General features: G+C 46.7%; 1 protein-coding gene across 11 annotated transcripts in view; it reads left to right on the forward strand.

The window, feature by feature from the left end:
* Positions 1-24,646, forward strand: part of Apbb2 (amyloid beta precursor protein binding family B member 2) — a 331,864-nt gene that overhangs the window by 247,533 nt on the left and 59,685 nt on the right. For all 11 annotated transcript variants that reach the window (XM_085691832.2, XM_085691831.2, XM_085691825.2 and 8 more), the window contains 2 exons: positions 20,756-20,902; positions 23,059-23,186. In XM_085691832.2, the coding sequence (XP_085547958.1) occupies positions 20,756-20,902; positions 23,059-23,186 (275 nt within the window). The remainder of the gene's footprint in view (positions 1-20,755; positions 20,903-23,058; positions 23,187-24,646) is intronic.

Here is a 24,646-nt window from a genome sequence, read left to right on the forward strand (position 1 = left end):
AGCCTGGGGGCAGTTTTGACTGGATGCATTTAGTGTATGTGTCTGTGTGAGAGAGAGATTGTTCACTTTACATAGACTAGATTACTGTCCCTTCCCCTTGCATTGAAACTCCCTTCTTAACAACAGTCATCCATCCAAAGTTGCTGGTTGCAGGAGTCGGGAAGAGGCACCCAGTATCCAAAGCCAGATATTCATTTTCTGGGACCTCTGGTTCAAGGTCAGGCTGAGCTCAGCCTCTAGAGGCCTGGTGGGGAGTATTTGATTTCAACACTTTAGATTCGGGAGTGAGAGTGGGGCTGTTGTTGAAGCTGTTTTGTGGCATGGCGCTGAATATCGAATCCAGGCCTCTGGTCATGCTGGGTAAATGCTCTACCACTGAGCTCTATTTTAGCTTAAAATAATCAAAGTTCTACATAAGTATTAATACTGTGAATGATACTAAGATTGCCCTGCTGTACAGGAGAATGTGGGCTCCTTGCTTACCACTCTTCCTCGGTGTTGACATTGATCTTCAGAGTGACAAGAACTGCCAAAGATGAGAGAGTGTGGCCAGCTCTGGCCCGCTGCCATCAATAGCATTAAAACAAGCTTTCTGCTGAAAGAGATGGACTGGGATAAATAATAGAACACTTATAAGACATTTTAGCCCCATATTTTTGTTTGTTTTTATAACTTAATAAACTGTTAACCTTGAAGAGAAACTGACATAGGAAGCTAATGTGTTTAGCTAGCATGGGAGCATGTTTTGGGGGGTGTATTGTGCGTAAATGCCATCCATTTCCTCTGAACTTCATAATGAACTTCTTTATATGAAAGGTTCATATATCCGCACATGTGTGTGGCCAGCACTTTGTATGTGTGTGTGTTTGCGGCCAGCATATGTATGTGTGTGTGTGTGTGTGTGTGTGTGTGTGTGTGTGTGTCTGTCTGTCTGTCTGTCTGTCTGTCTATCTGTCTGTCTGTCTGTCTCTCTGAGCATGGCCAGTGCTTTGAAATTGTCCCCAGGCCATGAGGCACTGGATGAAGCAACCACTTTGCCCACCTAAGAGGAGGCTGCTCAGACCTGTGCAAAGGTAACTTGGCCAACATTGGGCGCGTTGCCCTATTGATAAGCGCAGAGATTCTGAAGTTATACATGCATATTTGTGGCCTCTTTTTATCCCTTAAGTCTATTTTCCGTCCTCTCCCTTGGGGTGGGAAAGCTCTCCACGAAGTGATTTGAAAACGGATGGGTCGGTTGGCTGTGATGATAACTCCCGGACCAGCCTAGCTGGTCAGCAGGACCCTGCACAGAGAGAGGTGGGGGAGAAAGGGAGCAAAGAAAAGAGAAGGGAAGTTGGGGACTGCTGTGGTATCCCCAGAAGTAACATTTTACACAGAGATCTAGTTTCAGAATCAAGTCCGTGACTCTGGCCCCATTGTCACTTTTGGTACAGAGAGGTTCACCCGGGAGAGCCAAACCATTGTTCTTGTTTTAGACCTGCACCCACCAATCCCCCTTCCACAAGGTTGCAGAGCCCTCCCTAGAGGCGGCCTTGGTTTCTGTCTGTTTTGTTTTTCCAGAATTCAGCATTTCTGCTCCCCAGATTCTCCCTGTAACTCCACCTCTCCTGCTTGCGACTCTCTGAAGGGAGCCACTTCGGGTGGTCATTTTCTCACATAAAGTTCCTATCTCGTTCTCCCCTGAGGAGGCGTATCCTGCCCATCTTCACGTCACTTCCATTTTTGTTTGTTTTTCTTATGATTTTTCTCTGGATACTTCTCATTGGAAGAAAAATGAGCAGCTATCAAATCCCGGTTAAAATATTGCACTTAACAAAGTACTCTGGGGACCCTGATCTCTACTGACGTGTGGGGTGGCCATCGATGTTAACAAGAGGATGGTGTTGAATACGACCACCTACTCACCTGCATAGTCCATGGCCATGAGACCTTGGGCAAGTCCTTTGCCCATAATGAATCCTGTCGGCCAAGCAAAGGGGACATGGGGTCTTAGTTTACCTCTGAGGAGGGGAGCCACTGAGTGCTATAGTTGCAGTTCGGGGACCTGGGGAGATGGGTTAGAGACCTTCAGGGACTGGATCCACCCCAGGCCCCCTCAGCAGGCGGAATCCCCAATGTCTTAGTAACAAGTTGCAACCAGTACTGCACAGCAGAGGCTCCTCTGATGTGAGAGCTCTGCATGTCTGCATCCTGCATGTCTGCATCCTGCATGTCTGCATCCTGCATGTCTACATCTTGGCATAGCCTGGGGACACAGTGCTTATAGCCTGCAGGCTGTGTAAACTAATAAAGAGTTTATCTTCCCTTCTTTTAACAAAATCACATTTCTTTGGTGTGTGTGTGTGTGTGTGTGTGTGTGTGTGTGTGTAATGGGGGTGTAGTTGGTGTGGGTGACGGGCAGAGAACAGGTTGCCCGAGTTCGTTCTCTCTTTCTATCGTGTGGATCAAGCATCTTTATTTGCCAAGCCATCTCAACAGCCTTTCTTTCTCACCCTTCCCCGCCATAGACTCCTCACCAGAGCTACTCCCTGCCCTCCCTCTATGAGTCTTTATGACCCTGCCCTCCCTCTATGAGTCTTTATTACCCTGCCCTCCCTCTATGAGTCTTTATGACCCTGCCCTCCCTCTATGAGTCTTTATGACCCTGCCCTCTCTCTATGAGTCTTTGCCAGTTTTTGCCTCTTTACTGCTTCCTCCTGCCCTCATTGTCATCCTTGCGTTTGTAATTAGGCCAACTCTGTAGTCACTTCCCTTAGAATCTAGGGGACCCATGGGACCTGGTGCCATGCAGCATGACCTCGAGCCATCTATCTCCTTGTTGCTCTGTGATCGACAGGATTGGCCTGTCATAGTTACTCTTGGAGAGTTTCTAGTTTTTGGAACTACTGGGTGTCTTAAGAGGCCCCAGCCATCTCTCCAGGCATACACTCATGTATGCATATATGTACCATACACAGAGTCAAGGTAAAATGTGGTCGTGGTAAGACCTACATAAGTAGGTAGCACCTCCATGAGTCTACAGAGGCCACAGCCGTTCATTCCAGTGCAGACACATTGTGCTTTGGAAAACCACAGCTCAGCCAGCACCAGATGAGGGTCCCAGGCCAATGAACAATGTGGGAAGTGACTGAGTGTGTGAGGAACTCTGCTCTGCTCTTCCAGGTGGGCCCGTTTGTGGAAGCATTCGCCTTGTGCTTTGTTTCTTGTGCAAATGCACAAGGAGAGTCTTTATTCCTTCTGGCCATGTGTCTGCCTTCAGGTTAAGCTTAAGATACATCTGCAACTTCGACACCTCTGGAATTAGCCATAATGGTCTTCCTTTTTACTTCTCATGTTTGTTTATTAGTTTATTTATTTATTGAGATAGGGTCTCACTAAGGTACTCCCAACTGACCTCTACCTCACTATGCAAAGTAGGCAGGCCTTGAACCCGAGATCCCCCTGCCTCGGTCTCCTGAGTGCTGGGATTAACATCATGCCCAGAAAACTTGGCACTTGTAAATTCATATGTATTCCTATTCTAAGAATTCAATAGTGCTAATCTATAAAGCAAGTTCTCAAATCACTCTGGTTCTGGGCCGACCTCCCTCATCTTTGTAGGGCATGGGAGGTGCCTGAGGCCAGGAGCGTTTTTGGCGAGAGGGTGGTACTGACAAGGACAACTTGCAGGGCAGCCTCCCACCCTCACTGTCCCACTGCACCTGCCACTCACAAAGCAGACAACCCATGCTTCTTAGTGACAGCTCTGGCAGTGCTCTGGGGACTTGGATTTACTCAGCTGTGAAATAAAGCGGTCAGATTCTGGGATCCCCAGAGTCCCATGTTCAAGGCTCCGTGCTGTGGTTAAATGCTTTTCCTGAGTGAGTAGCTTGCTGGGAGTCAGCTTTGAGGACTAAATGACTCATAAATGCTCCTAAAGCCTGGGAACAGGCGCACTTTTAATTGAGGTCTTTGTGGGTCTTCCCGTGTTATGAACTCATTGAATTCATTTCAGACACTTAGTAAAATGTTGCAGGTTTTTTTCTTGATGAGTAGTGTAACAAAACCTTTCACGAATCCAACAATACAAATTAAAATGAGTCTGGGAATGACACTAATCCCAACTAAGTGTCTGAGTGCCAGGGACTGCCGTGAGCCCAACTCCCCGTGTAGGAACTCACATCACAGTGGTCAGGTTGTGTGCCAAGGGGCTGGGCATGCTGTACTTCAGACCCCATCAGGTCATTTACCTTCCAGATTGGAGGTGGGGGGTGGTGAGCAGTCAACCACAAAACTCACAAGTTCAAGGTAAGCCAATTAAATGCAAGTACTAGCCATGGAGGAAAGTGGAGCAAGGAAGAGAGCTGGGAGCGCCCAGGGTGGCTCTAGCTCTCAGAAGTCAGGGGCCTCAGAAAGGGGGAATATTGAATGATGTGAGTTGAGGGAGAAGGAAGATTGGAAGACCACAAACCGTGCCTGGTGGATAAGAGATTGAGTGAGTGAGTGCCCCGCGTGGATGGACTAGGATGAGATTCCTGAGAGAAAGTTTACAGCTGGAAACAGGCAGACAGATCCTTCTATATTCCCTTCACAGCTGTCCTAGCTGTCTGTTTCCCATCAGGCAGAGAGAACGGAGCTTCGCTGAATCAGATGGCATCCTAAAGGTCATTAGTCACAGTCACACCTGGACCAAAGCCCAAGATTCACGGTCCCTAGTCTTGTCAAAGAATGCCTTCCCCCTACACGTGTACTGTAGATACCCAGAAAACCTCAGAGTAGCTAAGCCCTCTGCCCTTCCCAGGTCCCCCCGCCCCATGCTTCCCCTGTGACCTGACCGATCTCATCCTCCAAGATAAGAGATGTTCTGTGAAGTGGCCACCAACACCAAAATGGTGAATCTAGAAGCACTGTAACCAGAGGAAGTTCGAGATTAGATTCCTGCAGCCTGTGGTCAAATTCCTGTTGAGATCAATAGGCAACCTTGTTTTATGAGTTTTGGTTACTTAGCATGCAATATTGATTCCCTAATGTTGAACACATCTCTGTCAGTGTTGACCCTTTGACTGAACTACATATCTAACATGTTTTTCTTCATTCGGTCTTCTTGGGCTTAGGAACATTTTGACACTATTCCGGGAGGGAGGGTGGCAGCAGCACACGACTTGTATGCAAATATATGTATATATCCACCTATCTATTACGTGCAGATGCATGCAGGCCAGGGCTTAATGTCAGGTGTTTGCCTCGACTTCTCTCCCCTTTGTTTTTGAGACACAGTCTCTTGTTGAACCTTGAGCTCATCAATTAGGCTAGGTTTTAACTTTAACATAGTGAAACTATTACAACAAGAACAGTTGGTTATCAAGTAAGGATTACATTTACAGTATACAGTCCATTTTGTATGGGGCAAATTCGGAGAAAATACTCCCTTATTTATCCTATCTTTGTGAATCCAATATTTTGTGCCTAATTTACCTTCTATCATAACTAAGGAAAAATATAATTATCTAGTCTTCAACTCCATCAAAGACCCCAAAGGATATACTATTCCCTGAATGAACAGGAAGTACAATGTAAGCCACTTCCAAAACTACAGAAATGACAGCTATCTGACTGCCTAAGCAGTCACCCAAGGTTTCTCTGCAATGTTGAGGCATCTAATTTTTGACTTATAGACCTAGAATATCTGGCAGACATCTCTATGAAGCAGGATTTTGAAGGACTGTCCCACCTTATCTTGGTAAAATTCAACTGTGGAATATTCCTTTACACTGTGTGAATATATGTCTCTATGATTGATTTAATGAACAAGCTGACTGGCCAATAGCTGAACAGAATAAGGTTAGATAGGAGCCCCAAACTGAGAATGTTGGGAAGAGAAGGGTGGAGTCTGGAATTGTCAGCAGACACAAAGAGAAACAAGACCTTACTGACATAAGGTACCAAGTCACATGGCAAAGCATAGATAAGAAATATGGGTTAATTCAAATGTAAGAGTTAAATAGTAACAGGCCTGAGCTATTGACTAAGCATTCATCATTAATATCAAGTCTCCATGTTGGAGGGTGGGAAAGAAATGTCTGCCAACATTCAACAGTCTTTATCCTTTGTGCCCTACTTGTCTAGTTTGTACTGCATACTGTCAGCAGTCAAGGTAAGAACAATTAAGCTACCCAGTAGCTAACCGTGCCACAGTGAAAGCAAACTCCACATGGAGTTTCTTTGATGTTCATCATCCTTTTCTAAAGTAGATTGGTGCTTCCAGGAGCAGATGTGTCTCACTGTCCATCTATCTATCTAAATACGTGTGTTTAACCTTGACAGCATACCTAATATTACTACAAACCTGATTATTATAGATGACTAACTACTAACCTATATTCAGTAATTATACTTTACATTTTTAAATGAGCTGCATAAACAGAATACCCTAAACATGAGTAGAAACATACATACAGTATAACAAAAAATAACCTTAAATTTGTATCAATATGCCAAAATCCATACCAATGTAAAATATTTGAGTTTAATAGTTGTCTTTTATATTTCTATATTCCCCCTAAATGATGACAAATATCTATAACCCACTGAATGACCAAAACCCACCCATCCCACCTCTTGGAAATGTGGGTGTTGTATTCTCTAGACTGCTTCCTGTTGTCTGTGGATGATGCCATCTTTAGGGAACCTGAGAAGATTGAGATAATGGGCAAGTCCTAAGAACCAGCTACAATACTTGTTGCCCAGTCTCTGTGCACTGGGAAAGCACAGGCTTACCTGCAGTCCTGGCTAGAATAGTCTGTGAGGCTGGACACCTCAGCCAGCAGCCTTGAAGCTGTTCTAGATGCAGAACTCCGAGGAAACGGCAACGGAGGCACTTTGAGAGACTGGGTAACCTGGGCCACATTTTCACTGGTGTCTGGTCCCCTTGCTGTGAAAACACACAAACTTGTGAAGGTAACATACATTTCTAACTTAGCACAAGTATGGACTGTGTGTTGTACACAAGCCCCCCAAAGAGGATGTTTTACGTTTGAGCAGATAAAATATATGTCACCTGTCTTGTGGGTTTTCTAGGTTTATTTCTTTCTGTCTGTAGCCAGGATTTTTAGGGGAGTTTCCTTGATCAAATCTGATCTCTATTAACCTTGAATGAATCCACAGACTTTCAATTCCTGTGGAAATGAAAACATAACCTGTTTTCCAACACAATACATTTTTTGAATTCTATTTTAAAGAATTCCTAAATTATCCTAAATTCCTAAAGTATCTCGGCTGGTTTATTTCCACTCTCCCTCTTACAATCCTGCGTCTCTCGGCAGCTGTCATTCGCTCATCAGCATTCCAAAAATTCAAAGTTAACGCAACAACCCATAGGATCCAAACTCCCTGCATATTTCCCATCCCTGCGTGGCTTATATTCTTATTGTTTATAAACTATTTACTTTTTTCTATGACTAAATAGTAAGGTTTTGGTTTCTACTTAATGTATTGGCTGTTTAAGTGCACTGCTGTATGCCAGAGCTTCTTAAAAGAGCTGTGTCCTCCTTCTTCTTCTTCTTCTTCTTCTTCTTCTTCTTCTTCTTCTTCTTCTTCTTCTTCTTCTTCTTCTTCTTCTTCTTGTTCTTCTTCTTCTTCTTCTTCTTCTTCTTCCTCCTCCTCCTCCTCCTCCTCCTCCTTCTTCTTCTTCGCTTTCTCAGGCCCCATGTTGACCACCAAATATCCAGGCTTTTATATTTTGGTCACCAACAAGCTCCCAAATCATGACATGGAACTACTTATTAGTTATGAATGCCCAGCCTTACTTCAGCTCTCATTTTCATCTGTTTCTTTTTGTCTACATCCCGCCTCAGGACTTTTTACCTTTCTGACTGTCCTCCTCTGTGTCTGCTGGCTAGTGACTTCCTGACTTGACCATGGGGAGGGGGCTCCCTATCTTTCTCCTCATTCTTTCTTCTTCCTCTCATTCTTGGATTTCTCCTCCGGCTTATTCTCTCTGCCAGCCAGCCCTGCCTGTCCCTCTTCTGCCTAGCAATTGGCTGCTCAGCTTTTTATTAGACCAATCAGGTGCATTAGTCAGACAAAATGAAACACATGCAACACATCTTTATGTAACTAAACAAATGCAGCATAAACAAATGTAACATATCTTGCCAAAGTTAAATATGCCACAATAGCTGCCTGAAACAGTGCAGAACCAGGGATCTGCTTGTCTCTGCTCCCAGAACACTGGGATTACAAATGCTCACAACCACATCTAGCTTTTATGTGGGCCTTTATACTTGTAAGTAGACACGTTATTGACTGAGCTGTCATCCCAGACCCTTTGAGAACTGTCATACACAAGACAGTCCCAAACAAGAGATGAAAACCTGTGTGAAAACAAAGCCCTAGTGAACCAGGGAGAGGACATTTGTTGGAAGAGTAAGAGCTGGACCAAGAAGACAAAGTGCCACTTTCCTTCTCTTCTGCTGGGAACGTGTGGACGGGTGGCTCGCTCCTAGTTTTCATTCTGGGGTTACAAATAAGTTAGCAAGGGAACAAACTTGAAGACAGGATCTGTGCCTACAAGACACAAACCGAGTAGGGAAGGCTTTTACCCTTGAGCTGCTCAAAGGAGTGGCTTTATTCAAGGCTCCGCCCCCAAGGTGGCTCTGTTTGTGGTAGAGTCACCTGCCAGAGCACATTCCAGGGCAGAAGATCGGGTTCTGAGCTGCCTCAGACACTTCCTAAAGAGCACACTTGCATCAAACTGTTGGCTAAAATAATAATAATAGTCTTGCTTGTAGTGTTGCATTTTTCCTGTATTGCAAATACTCTTGCTGTTTGAAGATGAATTCTGTAACTTTCCCTTCTTCCCAGGGTACCCTAGACCTGGCCTTGCCATGCTCCCCCCCTAGGCTGGAGGTGAGGATGGAGCCCAACGGTCTCTGATTTCAGGCTCCCTTTGCTCCTCTCCATTGACTCAGCTTCTCTCTAGAGCTCACCTGACCATCCTGCTTTCCCTGGCAAAATAAAACATTCCACTTCACGTGCTGGGCCCTGACACACATTGTGGCTTTGCTCTGTGCTTACTCGGCAAATAATCTCAGCTCTGCAGCGAAACCTAATCTGTCGCTTAAATCAGTCCCATGGACCTGAGAACTTGTCTCTCAGTTGTTTCCAGGACTCCTTCAGGACAAAACAGATACACTCACATTTGTGGGGAATAAGAATGGCTTCCCAGGCACGCAGGTGTCTGCTGCACATCGGCAGGAACAAGAGCTGGATTCTGCCTTGCGAACTTCTTGGTCTCCCTCCACTTGCACAGGCTCCTTCTGAAGCTTTGAGAGAGGAGGGGGCTCTGACATCTGTAACGTCCGTACTACTATGTGTACTACGGCCCTATAGTGCCTGTACTATGTGTACTATGGTACTACTCCTCTAGCTTACTGCCTGTCCTATGGACCTTTTGCAAGCCTGGCAAGGGAGTGGAGATTGAAACACAGAGAGAGAGACAGAGACATGGGTCATCTTTGAATTCCCCAAGAATGCCAACTTGAATCAAGAAAGACCACTTTATTGTTCCAGGACAGCTTATATAGGATCTCCTTGACTAAATGGCCACGCCCCAACTCTTGGGGTTTTTTCAGCTGTAAGCCCACCAGAAACCACTCCAGAGCAGCTGCAAGCACAGAAAAACAAGTTGTTTTGCTCAGAGCAGCTGCAAGCATAGAAAAACAAACTGTTTACAGGAAATTCAGGGTCTGGGGGTCCACAGTCCCCAACAGACATCCTTTGGCACCACGTTGGCTTGGGTTGACATTCAAGCGTCTCCAGCAGCAGAAGCACTCAGCCGGTCTTTTGTGAGAATTTCCGTGGTCAGTTTTAGAATGTGACTTTCGCTGATGCATCATGGTAACTTAAGGGCATTCTTCTGGGCCTTGGGACACGGGTGGAGGGGTCTGGGAAGAACTATGACTAGGGCTCCGGCTAAGGAGACTTGGCAGGTAAATCTGAGCTGATGTGACTCACTTGTCAATCATTTGAAGCTCGTGCTAATAAAGGCCAGCCCACTGAGTGCTCCCCTAGGTCATCTGCATACTCGATATGTTTGACACTAGCCATCAAATGCTTAGTGTTCCTTAGAACCTAAGTACTCCATCACACAGTTTAGGGAACAGAGGCACGAGGCAGCTCCGGAACTGGTCCTGTGACACTTGGCTGTTAAGCAGGGAGCTCTAGGGTTCTGAGTGCTGTGGCTTCAGAGCTGACCCTGTGGACATTACTGGAGCCAAACCGTCTGCTTCTTGTAGGCAGCACCAGGCCTCCTTAGAACTGTGCCCGTTCAGTCCTCCACAACACCCGCAGGGGCAGCGCTTCCCTCCAGCGATGCAAGCCAGACAGTGAAGCATGGTGAGCGTGATGGAGGGACAAGCAGGGCGTGGAGGTCCCAGGGCTACTCCACTCTCCCTGAGATGAAGCCCGCGGGTCTTCCTCCCTCAACAGATTCCTACCTAGTCTGCTGCATTTGTCTGGCACGTCTCTGGGCAATGGGCATCCAGATCCACAGGGTCGGATATTAAGCTTTCTAGAACAGCAAACGCAGAGCCCAGAATGGCAAAATTAATGCTGCCCATGGGCTGCCTCTGCCCCTCTGTGGTGTCCCCTGAGCAGTTTCATGGTGCTGGCGTCCTGTCACGTCCTGCCCTGTCCTGTCCTGTGGAATTCAGGTCGGGACCCCCGCACGCCATGAGGGTTGAAGCTCTGCTGCTTGCTTCCTGTATGGCAGGCAATTCAGCTGCCCTTTGTGCTTCTCATTCAGAAAACAGGAGATAGAGCGCCTAAAGTGGTAGCACTTGGACTGTGGTCTCTAAGCGGCCACTCCCGTATTCATGGTTTCCCTGCTAAATCCTTACCTTTTAATTTGATGTATCAGATAGTACAGAATAAGCCTTTGATAAACTATCTCAGCCGGTGTGATGGTGAATATTGTAATATGCTTGCTTAGACACACGTGTACACACACACACACACACACACACACACCAATTCCACGAGCGTTCTTGAAACATTGGGCTCCATTTCTAAGGTAAGCCTACCTCTGTTTAAATTTTCCTTTTATTAAAAAGGCCTCAATGCTAGGCTGGCTTCTGGGCAGAAAAAGACTAATACAATTACGTCTGCCTATACTAAATCACAACCCAGAGGCCTGTCCACTCTCCAGGGGAGAATCTCTAAGATCCTGGCCGTGAAAATCCTGGCACGGGCACATCTGCATGCACCTCTGTCACTCAGCTTGCCAGGGGCCACCGAGTAGAAACCGGGGTGGAGTTGAAGCAGCGAGCAATGCTTGTGTAGAGTCAGAGTGACGCTTGCTTGCACTTGCCTGTGTGAGTTAACAAGTTGGCACTCTGGCTCTTACTTCTGTGTTTAGATGGCTTGCTCCTGGGGTGGCAGCTCAACCCGCTCAGCAGCCTTAGCAACGGTCCCCTCGGGCTAGGCCTTTTAATGATGCATTCCTAGCCTTTTAATGACCCAGGCTGGGAACCATCTTCCCTATGGTGCAGCAGGCAGTAGTGGGTGAGCAGGCAGGCTCTTCAGGCTCTTGGGCGGATACTGGAGATAGCTCCACTGTGTATCACCCCTCACCAAGTGACATGGTGTGAGTGCTTCATGGGTGGTGGCTGTCCTTATAACCTGCATCTTCCTAGATGGGCCTGACAGATGCAAGCAGGGCACAGACTTTCACAACAGGGCTGTCTTACTCTGAGAAACAGGAAGAAGAAAATTTCAATAAATGGCACAAGTCAGCCAAGTGTCCCAGAGGACCCCTGCGTTGTGTTTGCTGCCTGGATGCTCATAATGTCGCGGGCAGTCCAGGGCGACAGCAGAGGCAGAGGGTATATTTGTTTGGGGGCTGGGGCAGAATGCGTTCTGGGGCCTCCCTGGCCAAAGTCACCACCATGGTGAATGAATAATTCACCAGGCCAACGACTTGTTTTCTGTGAGTGGGAAAACTGGGTCAGACACCACTCAAGGGAGCCCCCAGACACCTGTCCCCACAGAACCTACAGCATCCTGAAGTTGGAAAGCATCTCCCTGCTTCCGAGCCGTAGCAAAGCCTGAGTCATTGATGAGCGTGTGCCCGATGACAGGCATCTGCGTTCCTGCCTGGAGTAGCTGACTTCCCTGTGGTCGAGGCCACATCCCACTGGACTGTTTGAACTTGAAGTGCCAGTATGTTTTCAGGGGTGTGGTGGAGGTTGTTTTGTGTTAAAGCATTTTGCTTATTGAACAATCCGAAGATCTGACTCAGAGTAGAAACCAGAGCTGCTCTGTCCCTTGATAAAGGCATGAAAAGGAAGTCAAAGCGCTGGTTGGTTTTGTTGGTGTTGTTTAAGACAGGAGTCACCTGTAGCGCAGACTGACCTTAAATTTGTAATCCTCCGCCCTTAAGTGCTGGGATTATAGTTGCTCACCACTGCCAGTCAGAGGTGATTCTTTCTTCCTTCCCCCGCTCCCCTCAACTCTTGAGAACACATCAGAGAACATAGGTGATCAAATAGAATGAACGTACTTTAAGTGGACATTATTCTGGCCCTCTTTGAGCTAGGTGAATTTTTGTTTGTTTTTGGTTTTGTTTTTCAAGATAGGGTTTCTCTGTGTAACAGTCCTGCCTGTCCTGGACCAGACTGGCCTCAAACTCACTGAGATCTACCTGCCTCTGTCTCCTAAGCGCAGGGATTTAAAGGCATATGCCACCACCGCCCGGCTTTAGATGAATATTTTTAAAGTCCTTCATATCCAGACATGGCAAGAGCATGTACCTTTTTCTGCCTGACTCTAGCCGTTATGGATGTGAAGAGTCTCCAGAGGACTGATCTCTGTGACTACGGCAGCAGCCAGGATAACCATATACTAGGATCTAGCAGTACAGGCCTGCATCTCAGTCCCCTGTCCCATGGACATCCATGGTCCTCACAGAAGCTCTGCCAGCTCCCTGGGGCTTTCTCTCTTCTAAACTCTACTCCTTCTCTGCCGACAGCCTAGCCTGCTCCTTGTGTAGGGCTGTTGCTGGGTGTCAGACACAATCTCAAGGGGTTTGCATTGAACACTGTACCCGTGTTGACTCTGGGCTCTTGGACTCCCCATCACCTGTGCTCTCGCTAGGGCCATAGATTATGTCTCTCATTCTCAGTGTCTACTTCCTATGGCATTTTTTATGTACCCCTAAATCCCTAGCATCCTTTTAAGCTGAACTTCTTAACCTCTTTCCTGGATGCTAGCTAGTAACTTTTTTGTTTTCCCAGTGTGGTTTTTGTTTTTTGTTTGGTTGGTTGGCTGGTTGTTGTTATAGTGGTTTCTTGTTTGCTTTGACCTTTTTTGAGACAGAGTCTCACTATGTAGTTCTGGCTGTCCTAGAACTCACTATGTAGACCAGGCTGGCCTCAAACTTACAAAGATCCACCTGCATTGGCCTCCTGAGTGCTGAAATTAGAGGTGTTTGTAGCCTGGGCTGGTCTTGAGCTCTAGACCCTCCTGCCTCTGCCTCAAGTGTTATCATTACAGGCATGGGAATACCGTACACCATCTCTCAGTGCATGTACTTGAGTTATCTTGTTTGGTTGGTGCTCTTACCCAACTTGACTTGGAACCCTTTTTTAATACTTGATAGTCTCATAGTCTTTAAAAAGGTAATGATAGTATTGTGCCTTTCTTTCTAACTATACACACAGTTTGAATGTCAGAAGACTTGGAATATGCTAAAATCCACTCATGGAACTTGCTGGTCTGTCAGTCCTGTGTAAATCCCCAAAGCCAGGTGATGTGGCCTTCTGCAGAGGATGGAACCCATCAGCTTCTCTTACGGCCCTGGATCTCCCTCCTTCCTATCCACGATGTTTCCTTAGTGATAGACCACCTCTAGTTAGAAACACAAAATAAGAATTGGCACTGCTGGCAATGTGGAATGTTCCCTAACGCTGATGCATTTGATTTGGAGCAAGCACTGGCTTCCCTCCTCATCCATTCTCCTTGGGCTCTAAGTCGCTGTGCTTCTTGCTGTAAGCCCCACACAGTTGTATCTTACTGTTTCGTCCACAGTGATGAAGTTGCAAACCCCTTGGTTTGGCAGCCCAAATGCATGTGCACTTGTAGAATTTTTTTATGCCTATGAATGTTTTGCTTGCATATATGTCTGTGCACTGCACATGTGCCTGGTGCCCACAGAAGCTAGGAAAGGGGTGCTAGATTCCTTGGAACTAGAGTTACAGATGGTTGTGAACCACCATGTAAATGCTAAGGAATCAAACCTGGGTCCTCTGCAAGAACAAATGTCATTAACTACTAAGCCATCTCTCCAGCTCCCACTTGCAGATTTCTGACATAGCTCAGTGGAGTGTTTGGTCTGAGTGTTTGCTGAGGCATCCCTCTTTCTTGGTGTATAGTAAATATAAAAATAATGTTTAGAAATTAGTGGATCCATTGTCTTGCAAGGTTAGCACCTTGAAGCACCACACCCTTCAGGAAGCTGTCTATTCCTCACTGTGAATCAAAAACCTTCTATGGCAGTGGTTCTCAACTTTCCTAATGATGTGACCCTTTAATATAGTTCCTTCCAACCATAAAATTATTTTCATTGCTGCTTCATAACTTCATACTTCATACCTGCAATTTTGCTAGTTATGAATCATAATGTAAGTATCTGTGTTTTCAGATGATCTTGGGTGATGCCTGCGAAAGGGTCATTTGACCCCCACGGGGGGCACCACCCACAGGTTGAGAACCGCTCTTCTATGAACTCTTCACCAATATAGCTTGTGCCTTTTTGTGCTCTCATTTCAAGATGCCACACGATAGATTCCCACCATGTGTCCACTCATTAGAAGCCTCAAGAACAGGAACTGGGCCTCACTCAGATGTGTAGGTCTCCAGGAACTAATTGGTGCTCGATGGATGCCATTTTCTTAGATACAGCTGTTGCTGTGGGACTCAGGGATTAAGCTGGCAGTCGTTCCTACGAATGAGTGTGTTTTAGCTTGTCAGCATGGGTCCCTAGTTTGTAAGGATCTCCTTTGGCACCCGGGTCACAGTGTCACTCTCTGCAATTGCAGAGAGCTCACAGTGCTATAGCCAGTATGACACTTTGTGGACATTAGTCACTGTCCCCCTTCAGCTTACTGGGCTAGGGGCAAAGGCCTGAATGTTTCTTCTATGGTCTAATTCTCTGGTTCTACCCTCACCTGCCCCCCCATCTCATAGTTCAGGGGTGGTATGCAGCGTTCTGTTGGCGTTCTCTCTTGCTGGTCTATGTTAAAGGTCAGAAGAAAATCAATAGAGACCTGGAACTTAGCTGAGGAAAGGAAAAATTGCCTGTCTTCAGGAAGAAGACTAATTGAGAGAGGGAGAGGAGGGTGGGAGGGAGGGGGAGGGAGCTTGTCTTTTGGAGCTGTAGAAAAGAGGAGAAAGTGAGCATCAGAGGAGTCCCTACAATATGCCAGACAATATGCCACACGCTTTGTTCCTTTGCAATCTCCTGGCAGCTCTCTGAGCTTATGTGTTATCACTTTTCAGCAAACTTGGAGTTGCAGGGACTGAGCACCTGCCGATTGGAATAGAGAAGCTGGAAGCTTATGGACTTACTATGGACTGTGGATAATAAAACAGGCTTAGAACTGCGCTCTTCTGCCGCACGTAGGCCTTCGGGGAAGGTTCTCCCCATGCAGGTCTCTCTGAAGCCAGGACTGAGTTAACTAACCTAAGAGCTAAGAGACAGCTCGGTCACTAAAGTGCTTGCCTGAGGAACTCAGATCAAAGTGCAGGGCATGCTACAGTGCAGAGCATGGTGGCAGTGTGGGGCATGGTGCGGTGCTGTGCATAGGGGCAGTGTGGGGCATGGTGCAGTGTGGGGCATGGTGGCAGTGTGGGGCATGGTGCGGTGCTGTGCATAGGGGCAGTGTGGGGCATGGTGCGGTGCATGGTGCAGCGTGAGACAAGGTGCAGTGCCATGCATGGTGGCAGTGCAGACCATGATGCAGTCTGGAGCATGGTGCAGTGCCATGCATGGTGCAGTGTGGGGCAGGCTGCAGTGCGGGGCATGGTGCAGTATGGAGCATGATGGCAGTACAGTGCATAGTGGAGTGTGGGCCGTGGTGGCAGTACGGGGTATGGTGCAGTGTGGTGCATGGTGGCAGTGCATGCATGCATGCATTCCCAGCATGGGAGAAGCTGAGACAGGTGGTTCCCAGGGGCTCAGTGACCTGGCAGCCTAGCCTCATCAGTGATCCCTGTCCCAGAAGAGAGATGCTGTCTCACGAAACAGAACAGATGGTTCCTGAGGAATGACCCAAAGCTGACTTCTGGCCTTCATGCATGCATGTCTGCATGTGCAATGAGCCCACACTAAAAGGAAAGGCTAGCTGAGATCAGGAGTGGCAATGGCAGTCCTGGGGTTGAACCAGGCATTTACACTCAGAGTCCATAGAGCAGTGCCACACTGGGGAGAGAAGAGGGCTGCCCCTCCACAGCAATCCCCAGAGCATCTTGGTCTACAGAAATCTTAGCCGCATCCTAACTTTGGCTGAGATCAGTTCAACGCCGGCAATGTTTAAAAGCCACTGTAGAAAAGAATATCCGCTGGGCCATGTTGGCACACACCTTTAATCCCAGCACTAAGGAACCAGAGACACAGATCTCTTTGATTTTGAGTTAGCCTGGTCCACAGAGTGCGGTCCAGGATTGCCAGGGCTAAACAAAGAAGAAACCCTGTCTCAAAGCAAAACAAAACAAAAATGTGCCTATTTTTTTATATTTCATTTCATTTTTAAAAAGTTTTAAAAGGGCAAGTGATTTGAATAAATATTTTCAGCTCTTCTCCTACCTAAAATTAAGTTTTTGTTCCCAAGAGCCAATTTTGTCTACCACTTGAATTTAAGGTAGCATAATGACTGCTTTAAGCTTCCTGACCACGTGGGGGCAGCACCACGCAATGCTGGTGCTCTTTGCTCCCCTTTGGGAAGACCCAGCTGGAGGGAGCTACCCAAGGTGGGGTACAGTATCCCCTCTGTACCATTTGGCTACATGGAATGGCAGTGAAGCTTTTCAGACTGGAAATCGAACAGCTGCATGACTGTGCAAGGAAGTGACTTTAAATAAATTCCCGATGGTGATGATAGGCTTTTGTTTCCTTATGACAAAATGATAGTCTAGATGTGCTGCCGTAGGTACCGTTACGTTTTACTGAGTTTGTTTAGATTGACATCCGTGTGTGCTTGCACTTAAGGAGCAAAAGGTAACCAGTATTCCTAAAATTTATTTATATTTTATGTATGAATGCTCTCCTTATATACCTGCATGCCAGAATATGGAATCAGATCCTATTATATATGAGGGGATGTGAGCCACCATGTCATTGCTGGGAAATGAACTCAGGACCTCTGGAAGAGCAGCCAGTGGTCTTAGCCACTGAGCCATCTCTCCAGCCCTGTAGCCAGTATTCTTTTACCTTATTGTTAATTAAGAGCCATCCTCTTGCCGGGTAGTGGTGGCACACACTTTTAATCCCAGCACTCGGGAGGGAGAGGCAGGCAGATCTCTGTGAGTTCATGGCCAGCCTGGTCTACAAGAACTAGTTCCAGGACAGGCACCAAAAGCTACAGAGAAATCCTGTCTCGAAAATTAATAATAATAATAACAATAACAATAAGAAGAAGAACTATCCTTTTATACCCTCAAAAGAGGTAGGTTGGACAATAAATACATATTCATCTTGGTCCAAACTCTAGTGAGTTCAGCCTCTGGTGCTCTAGTGTAGATTCTAAGGCCTAGGCAGGGACCCTGTGATATCCTTAAAAGGGAATGGTCTTTGGAATGGGCAGGAACTGGGGACCTGTTTGTTGGCTAACCATCCTGATTTGGTGAGCTCTAGATTGAAGGAGAGATCCTATTTCAGGAAATAAAGTGGAAAAAGTGCGAGAAACATGCCCAGCCTTTCTTTACATATACGCCTGCACACAAAGTGTAGCAGCCAAAGTCAAAGAATCCCCGGCTTCGTACTCAGGTGTGCGTATGTATGTGTGCACATGCAAAATAATGATAAGAATGCAAGTAAATATTATCCAAACCAAAAGTCAGTTCTTTTAGAGGCAGGAGGGACCTGACAAGGTCTAAAGGACAAGGCCAGGGGGTGGGCTGCGACACTGACTTTGCTAATGAGGGTTTGTGTTGGGAACCAGTTGGAGAGTTGTGCTTAAGGCTCCCTGACTCCCTGGAGAAACAGTGGGGTCAAGGTGCCCATGAGATCAGTTAGACCCAGGAAGTGGACTTTATTTTAGAAAAACAGGGTGTTTGGTGATGTGTGCCTAGGCATTTCTGACTAGCCACCTGGAGAAATAGCGTCTGCTTTGGGGGGCTGGGAAAGCAGAGCTGCAAGAAGGGCAGACCAGCAATGTCTTCTCCCCTGCAGCTCACACACACACACACACACACACACACACACACACACACGTAGAACAGCTGTGAGGCCTCCGCCACAGATGTACCCATTGGACAAGCAGCTGAGTAGCTTTTCCGGTCTCTAGGACGACCTTCTCTTTGGGATTTATTTGTAATAGATGCTGCTCGGGCATGCCCTGACTGCACAGATGCAAGGAGGCATTACCCAGCCTTCCCGCCTCGGCTGAACGCATCTGTGAGTGCTATACATATCGTGTGTAGCTTCTGGGTTTAGCACTTTGTTGAGTTCTTCCCCTTGAGGAAGTGTGACTAGCAACTCAGGTAGGGGTTGCCCACTCCAGTGATGGTGTTGGGGTGGAGAAGGTTAGACCAGCCATGATGTTGGTCACATTGGGATAGATCATCACATTTCTTCATTTCATTTTGAAATTTTCATTTGTAAATTTTGCAGCTTCTTTTTGAGAGCCAGCCTCTTTGCTTTCAAAGAAGGTGGCTGCTTGTCTGTTCCACCTGACCCTGGAAACTGGTCTCTTAAACTGGTGCATAGCTTTGAGGGGACCTTGGGGTGCAGGGAGGGGTGAAAGAAAACTCAGATCATTTGGAGATGACAGCTCTCGTGATCAAGAACATTGCCCATGACGCATATCACATTTCATGTCTTGGGAGTGTTGGTTTGTTGAAATAAGCACATCTTGGGGGGGGGGTGTTTGTTTGTTTGTTTGTTTTCTGTTTTTTGTTTTTTGGCTTATATATGTTTATATATATATGAGAGGTTTTTTTAATTCAACATTTTGGTTATGGTTTTGGTGTGGGAGAATTGTCTGTATTCTGTCAATCATATTTTAATAAAAAGCTGATTGGCCAGGCAGGCAGTATAGGCGGAAAAACCAGACAGGAAGTAGAGGTGATGCAATGAGAACAGGAGAATTCTGGGAAGCAGGGAGGTTCCTCTGCCACTCCTGCGCAGACCACCGAAGAGGCAGCATGTAACTTGCCCAGCTGAGAAAGGTACGGAGCCATTATGGCTAACATAGATGAGAATAATGGGTTTATATAAGTTATAAGAGTTAACAAGAAGCCTGACCTAATGGGCCAATCAGTTTATAATCTTATGGAGTCTTGTGCGTGATTTTCTTTGGGACTTGCCGGCTGTGGAGTACTAGGTGGGACAGATACCCCAACAAGCTGGCCCCTGTCATGTTACATGGTTTCCCCTCCTAGAGATCTTCCCAGATCACTTCACCCACCCAAGCCCCTACCCTTTCTTGATCTCTCTCATTAGAAAACAAACAGGCATCTTTTAAAAAAAAAATGAAACTGGTGCTGGAGAGATGGCTCAGAGGTTAAGAACACTGGCTGCTGTTTCCAGAGGTCCTGAGTTCAATTCCCAGCAACCACATGGGAATAGCCATCTGTAATGAGATCTGGTCCCTCTTCTGGTATGCAGGTGTGCATGCAGGCAGAACACGATATACATAATAAATAAATATTTTTAAAAATGAAACTCATAATAATAAAATAAAGACATGATAAAATTTAAAAAAAACAAACCTGAATAGAACAAAATAAACAAATGAGCAAAAATAAAAAAGAGCCAGAGAAAAGCATAAGAAACACATGTAGATACAGAGACACACATGTAGATACAGAGACACACGTCGCTCACACACACAGAAATCCCATAGAGACACAAAAAAATCAAAGTCCATAATGTATAAGTAAGATATCTGTAAGGAAAAAAAAATGTCCAGACAAAACATTATGAGAGAAAAAAAAGAGAGAAACCTCCAAAAACTACTATCAGATTCATTTTCTGTTGGCCATCTACTGCATATAGTTCACGCTCTTATATTTTTTTTGCTAGGTATTTAATAATACCAAGTCTCATGAGGTTACATTTCTTACCATTAAAAAAGAAATCTGTCTTCTCACAGGTAATGAGAACTTAGAAGCCCCTGTGCCGTTAGTTGGCTATGCAAGTATACCCTGGTGCTGTTCTTCTGCAGAGACAGTATCTGCGAGTGCTAAACTGGTTATACAGAAGAAGGCTGTCCTGTGCTCCTTACTACACCGTAGACAGAAGAAGGCTGTTCTGTGCTCCTCACTACACTGTAGACAGAAGAAGTTTGTCCCTGAGTTTTTCAAAATAGCATAGCTACAAATCGTTGCAATTTTGTCTTCCAGCAGTAGAGGATCTGCTAACCTAGTTGGGTGACCACAGAGGCAAATAAGGTGCACTGAGCAGACACTGTCCTTGCCACTGTGTGGTTCCAAGTAACCTGAAGCCGATTGACCCCAACCCACAAGTCACTTGGTGTTGTCTGACGTTGTCTTCCAGTGTTTTGCTGTGCGCTCTCTGGGCTGGGTAGAGATGGCAGAGGAGGACCTTGCCCCCGGGAAGAGCAGTGTGGCTGTCAACAACTGCATCCGGCAGCTTTCCTACTGCAAAAATGACATCCGAGACACAGTTGGCATTTGGGGAGAGGTAAGTCACCCTGGAAATAGTCTGCCGTGCTTTGTTAAACCTGGGGCTCTGGGAGAGCTTGTAGTGAGGGAGTGATGTGTTTGCCAATGGCAGTGGACAAATACTGTGAGCATGAAGCACCAGAGTAGCTGCTAGGTGACCCCCTATGTGCCGCGCAGGACCGTGCCCCGGGGAGAGGACAATGGCCCTCGGATCCTCAAAGGTCCATCAGTGAACGTTCACAGCTCACAATCCATTCCACCATGTGCACCATGAATGCCATCTGTTAACAGCTTTCTGGGGAACAACCCCTGACTCTCAGAGTGACACGTGATTCCCCACCTGCCCTCGTGAATCCCAAGGTCCTGCTATGCAAAGTGACTAATTACTTTTAGCGTACTTCTTCATTTGTAACCTGACAGTCATTGCACATGAGCTGTGGAATTGATGCCTACATGGTGTCTCGCTTGTGATAAAGCGAGTCTACTTTGAGCTAGTAGTTGAGATGATAATGTCTGCGGGCTGCAGAGATGACTCTGCTGTTAAAGGCTAGGCTAACCACCAAAAAGGTAAGAATAGAATTTGTCTACCGGAATAGAAAACACTCCCAGACTCGCCTTAAGAGTACACCAAACAGGGAAAGGCATATTCATGCTCTATGACCCGCAGAACCCATCAGGAGCATCGTAGGTGGTGCGTGCCTGTGTCCCGCCAGCAGAACACGGGTAGGAGGCTTTGCTTTTGAACCAGACTGTTGGCAACTCCACTGTCAGTTCCTCCCAGCAGTGTATCATGATGACAAGCAAGTCCTCAAGTCTCCCTGCGGTGGAGACTGTCCCAAGGGGAAGCCTTGATATGGGGCTGGACTGCCTGTGAACCAGACTCTCTGATCTCTGCATGGAGGAGGGAGGAGAAGCGTTTTGTCCCTTGCAAGAAAACCCTGTTGCAACTTCTCACTCCCCTGCGTCATATCCAATCACCAAGGATGACTCTGGTAGTGAAGTGCGATCTCACACTGCATCCCTGCATTTAAAATGCATTTAAACAGCCTTTGTTCTCCTCCAGCCAAGATGTGCACTCCCCCATCCGTAAGAAAATTTGCTGTGATTTGCACTCACATGAATGGCAGGCATCCACAGATAGCATAGATAGGGGCAGCAGGCGATCCATCGCTCAGGCTCTGTGGGAAGGCTTTGGCCACATGAGTCTGTGCAAGTTACATTTGTATCCATGATTTCATCTGCAAAGTTTGTCTGCTCTTGGGGGAAAGCCCTCGATCGCTCTGAATGCCAGCTGCAGACGCTGGCATTCTTCATCACCATTGGCAGTGGCCCTGCCTTCCCACCCCTGCCACTCCAAGCGTCACCGCCCCATCATTCTAAGAACCTTTGGCATCATTCTCAGAAATTGTACCAAGAGCCACTCCTCCGTCCCTTTGGGATGGGAGCCCCACCGAGAGGCCTCGTGCTCCAACTCCACCAGGCTTCCCTGGCTTCAGTACGACGGCATCTCGGTCGCCTTCTTGAGAGGCCATCTTTCTGCTGGTCAGCAGATGGTTAGTAGTTCCTTGAAAACGTACATGAGGATTGTATGAGGGAAGAAGAAGGTTACGTAAGCTAGCGTTCCTGCCCTTAAAGAGCCAACCTGTATAGGGAGAGGGGACATGAATGAGCCCTACAAATCCGAACCGCAGCTCAAGCATTGAAAAGCCAGAGGTCTCCCTCTCAGTATGATGGCAATGTCCGTAATTATGGGCTCTGTATCAGATCTGGGGCAGGTACCTAGCGCTCAGCCTCAGCGTTCATGGCTGCTAGTTAGAGATCATAAGCCAAGCTCTGGCAGGGCAGTTGAGAGTCTGTGCACCTCAGACATCGGTGTGATATTGACAGTCAATAAACAAGCCCAGGGAAGTGATGCTCGCCCTTTGCTGGCCACATCCTGTGGGAGAGGTGAACAATGACTGTGGGCCAAGGAAGAAGAGTGTCCTTGGCATGAATAATGATGAGGCAGGAACAGTTGGTGGCTGGAGGGGGTGGGTGGAGTTGATAAAAGAAAATACTCTGGGGCTTTCCTATTAGCAGTTCGTCTAAATCCAGAAGTGTCAGTGGTTAAAGATAAGAGCTGACTAGAAAGTACACATAAGATATAAGGTCTCCATGTTTTTTGTTAACACCCAGGGCAAAGACATGTATCTGATTTTGGAAAACGACATGCTCAGCCTGGTGGACCCCATGGACCGCTCCGTGCTACACTCGCAGCCCATTGTGAGCATCCGTGTGTGGGGAGTGGGCCGAGACAATGGCCGGTGAGTGTCTGGGCTAGTACAGCCTAACCTCCCTCAGTATGAGTCCTAACAGGAACTGTAGAGCTGTGACAGACCTGAGTGAATCTCTGCTCCCCTACCTCCCAAGACATCCAAACTTTCCCTCCCTGGCTTCCATCCCTCATCATCTTTGACTCTTGCATGCCTTTGGGTCTACACTGTAGGTGTTACAGCTCGGATGGAAAGGTGTCCTGGCAGCCAAGAGCCAAGGAATACCTCTCAGTCACACCACACAACAAACCTCATACAAGAGATTTACAGGGAGGGAACAACCCAGGAAGGTGGTTGCCTCTGCTCAGATGAGAAACAGGCAAACGGAACAGGATACAGGGCTTATCTAGAGTTTTTTGAGGGGTGGAGCTTTCCAGGGTAAATATTGGTGGAGTTTCATGTCCAGAGATTGGCCTTTTTTTACTCTGTAGGATGGGGTCCAGCAGTTAAGTCAGGTTAGAGTATTCTGGGGGTGGAACCTGGAAGGTAGAAGTTCTTGGGGAAGGAGCTTGGCCACTCGTGTGGCTCAAGGGGCTTCTGTACACACTTCTCCCTCATTTTACCAAGTTCCCTACCCTTCTGACAATCTGTACCTGTTATTTCTCTCTTCTCCACATTCTTTTTACATTCCTTTTCTTATCCATGCCGTTGTATTTGACTGCGTCCTGGCTACTTCAGATTCATGTCGCTAGTGACATTTCTTCCTAAGGGCTTGTTTGAAAGGGTAAGGTCTTACAACAGTTGCATTCCGCGTGTGTTTTTCTGCTATTCTCCTGGAAATAAGTTACCACAAGTACTTATGGCTCTTCTCTTCTCCGAGGTGACAGGAAACCGACGTTCCGACTTTCAAGCCATGTTGTAGCTAGTGACTTGAGCAACTGTTACCGCTAATACTGTACTTGAACCCCATTGCAAAATAATTGGACACTCAGTCGACACTTAAGTCATGATCAATGTTTTGGCAATTCCCACGGTATAGGCGTGTCTTCTAGTATTTTGGGTCAAACTGTTGAACGTTTAAGGTAATCGTGTTGAAAATGCACAAAAATGTTACAAAAGTAGATCAAATCTCAGGTGCCGGAGGGATGGTTTTTCTGAGCATTCCGGCTTGTTTGTTCGAAATTGGGTCACACGGTCCTTTATAAGGGGAGGGTCTGACTTCTTTTATACAGCTGTCCTGTATATGACGTACCAGTGTGTTTGATTGTCCTTGCCAAATTCCACATCCCAAACCAGAAGTGAAGGCTTCTGACTAAATATTTGACAATTAAAGAACAGGCGTTTGTGCTGGAACCAGACTCGAGAAAGGAGAATTTTCTGACCGCTGATTGGGTATAAATCTTCCTGGGAGCTTAGCACATCTCAGAGCTATTTATATGAGAGGAAGAAGCCCCAGCTTTGGGGTGAGCCAGTAGGTAGATGATTCATATTACATTTGGAGGGCTTCAGTA

This window comes from Myodes glareolus, chromosome 8, assembly GCF_982192425.1.
Source record: "Myodes glareolus chromosome 8, mMyoGla1.1, whole genome shotgun sequence".
Classification (NCBI taxonomy): Eukaryota; Metazoa; Chordata; class Mammalia; order Rodentia; family Cricetidae; genus Myodes; species Myodes glareolus.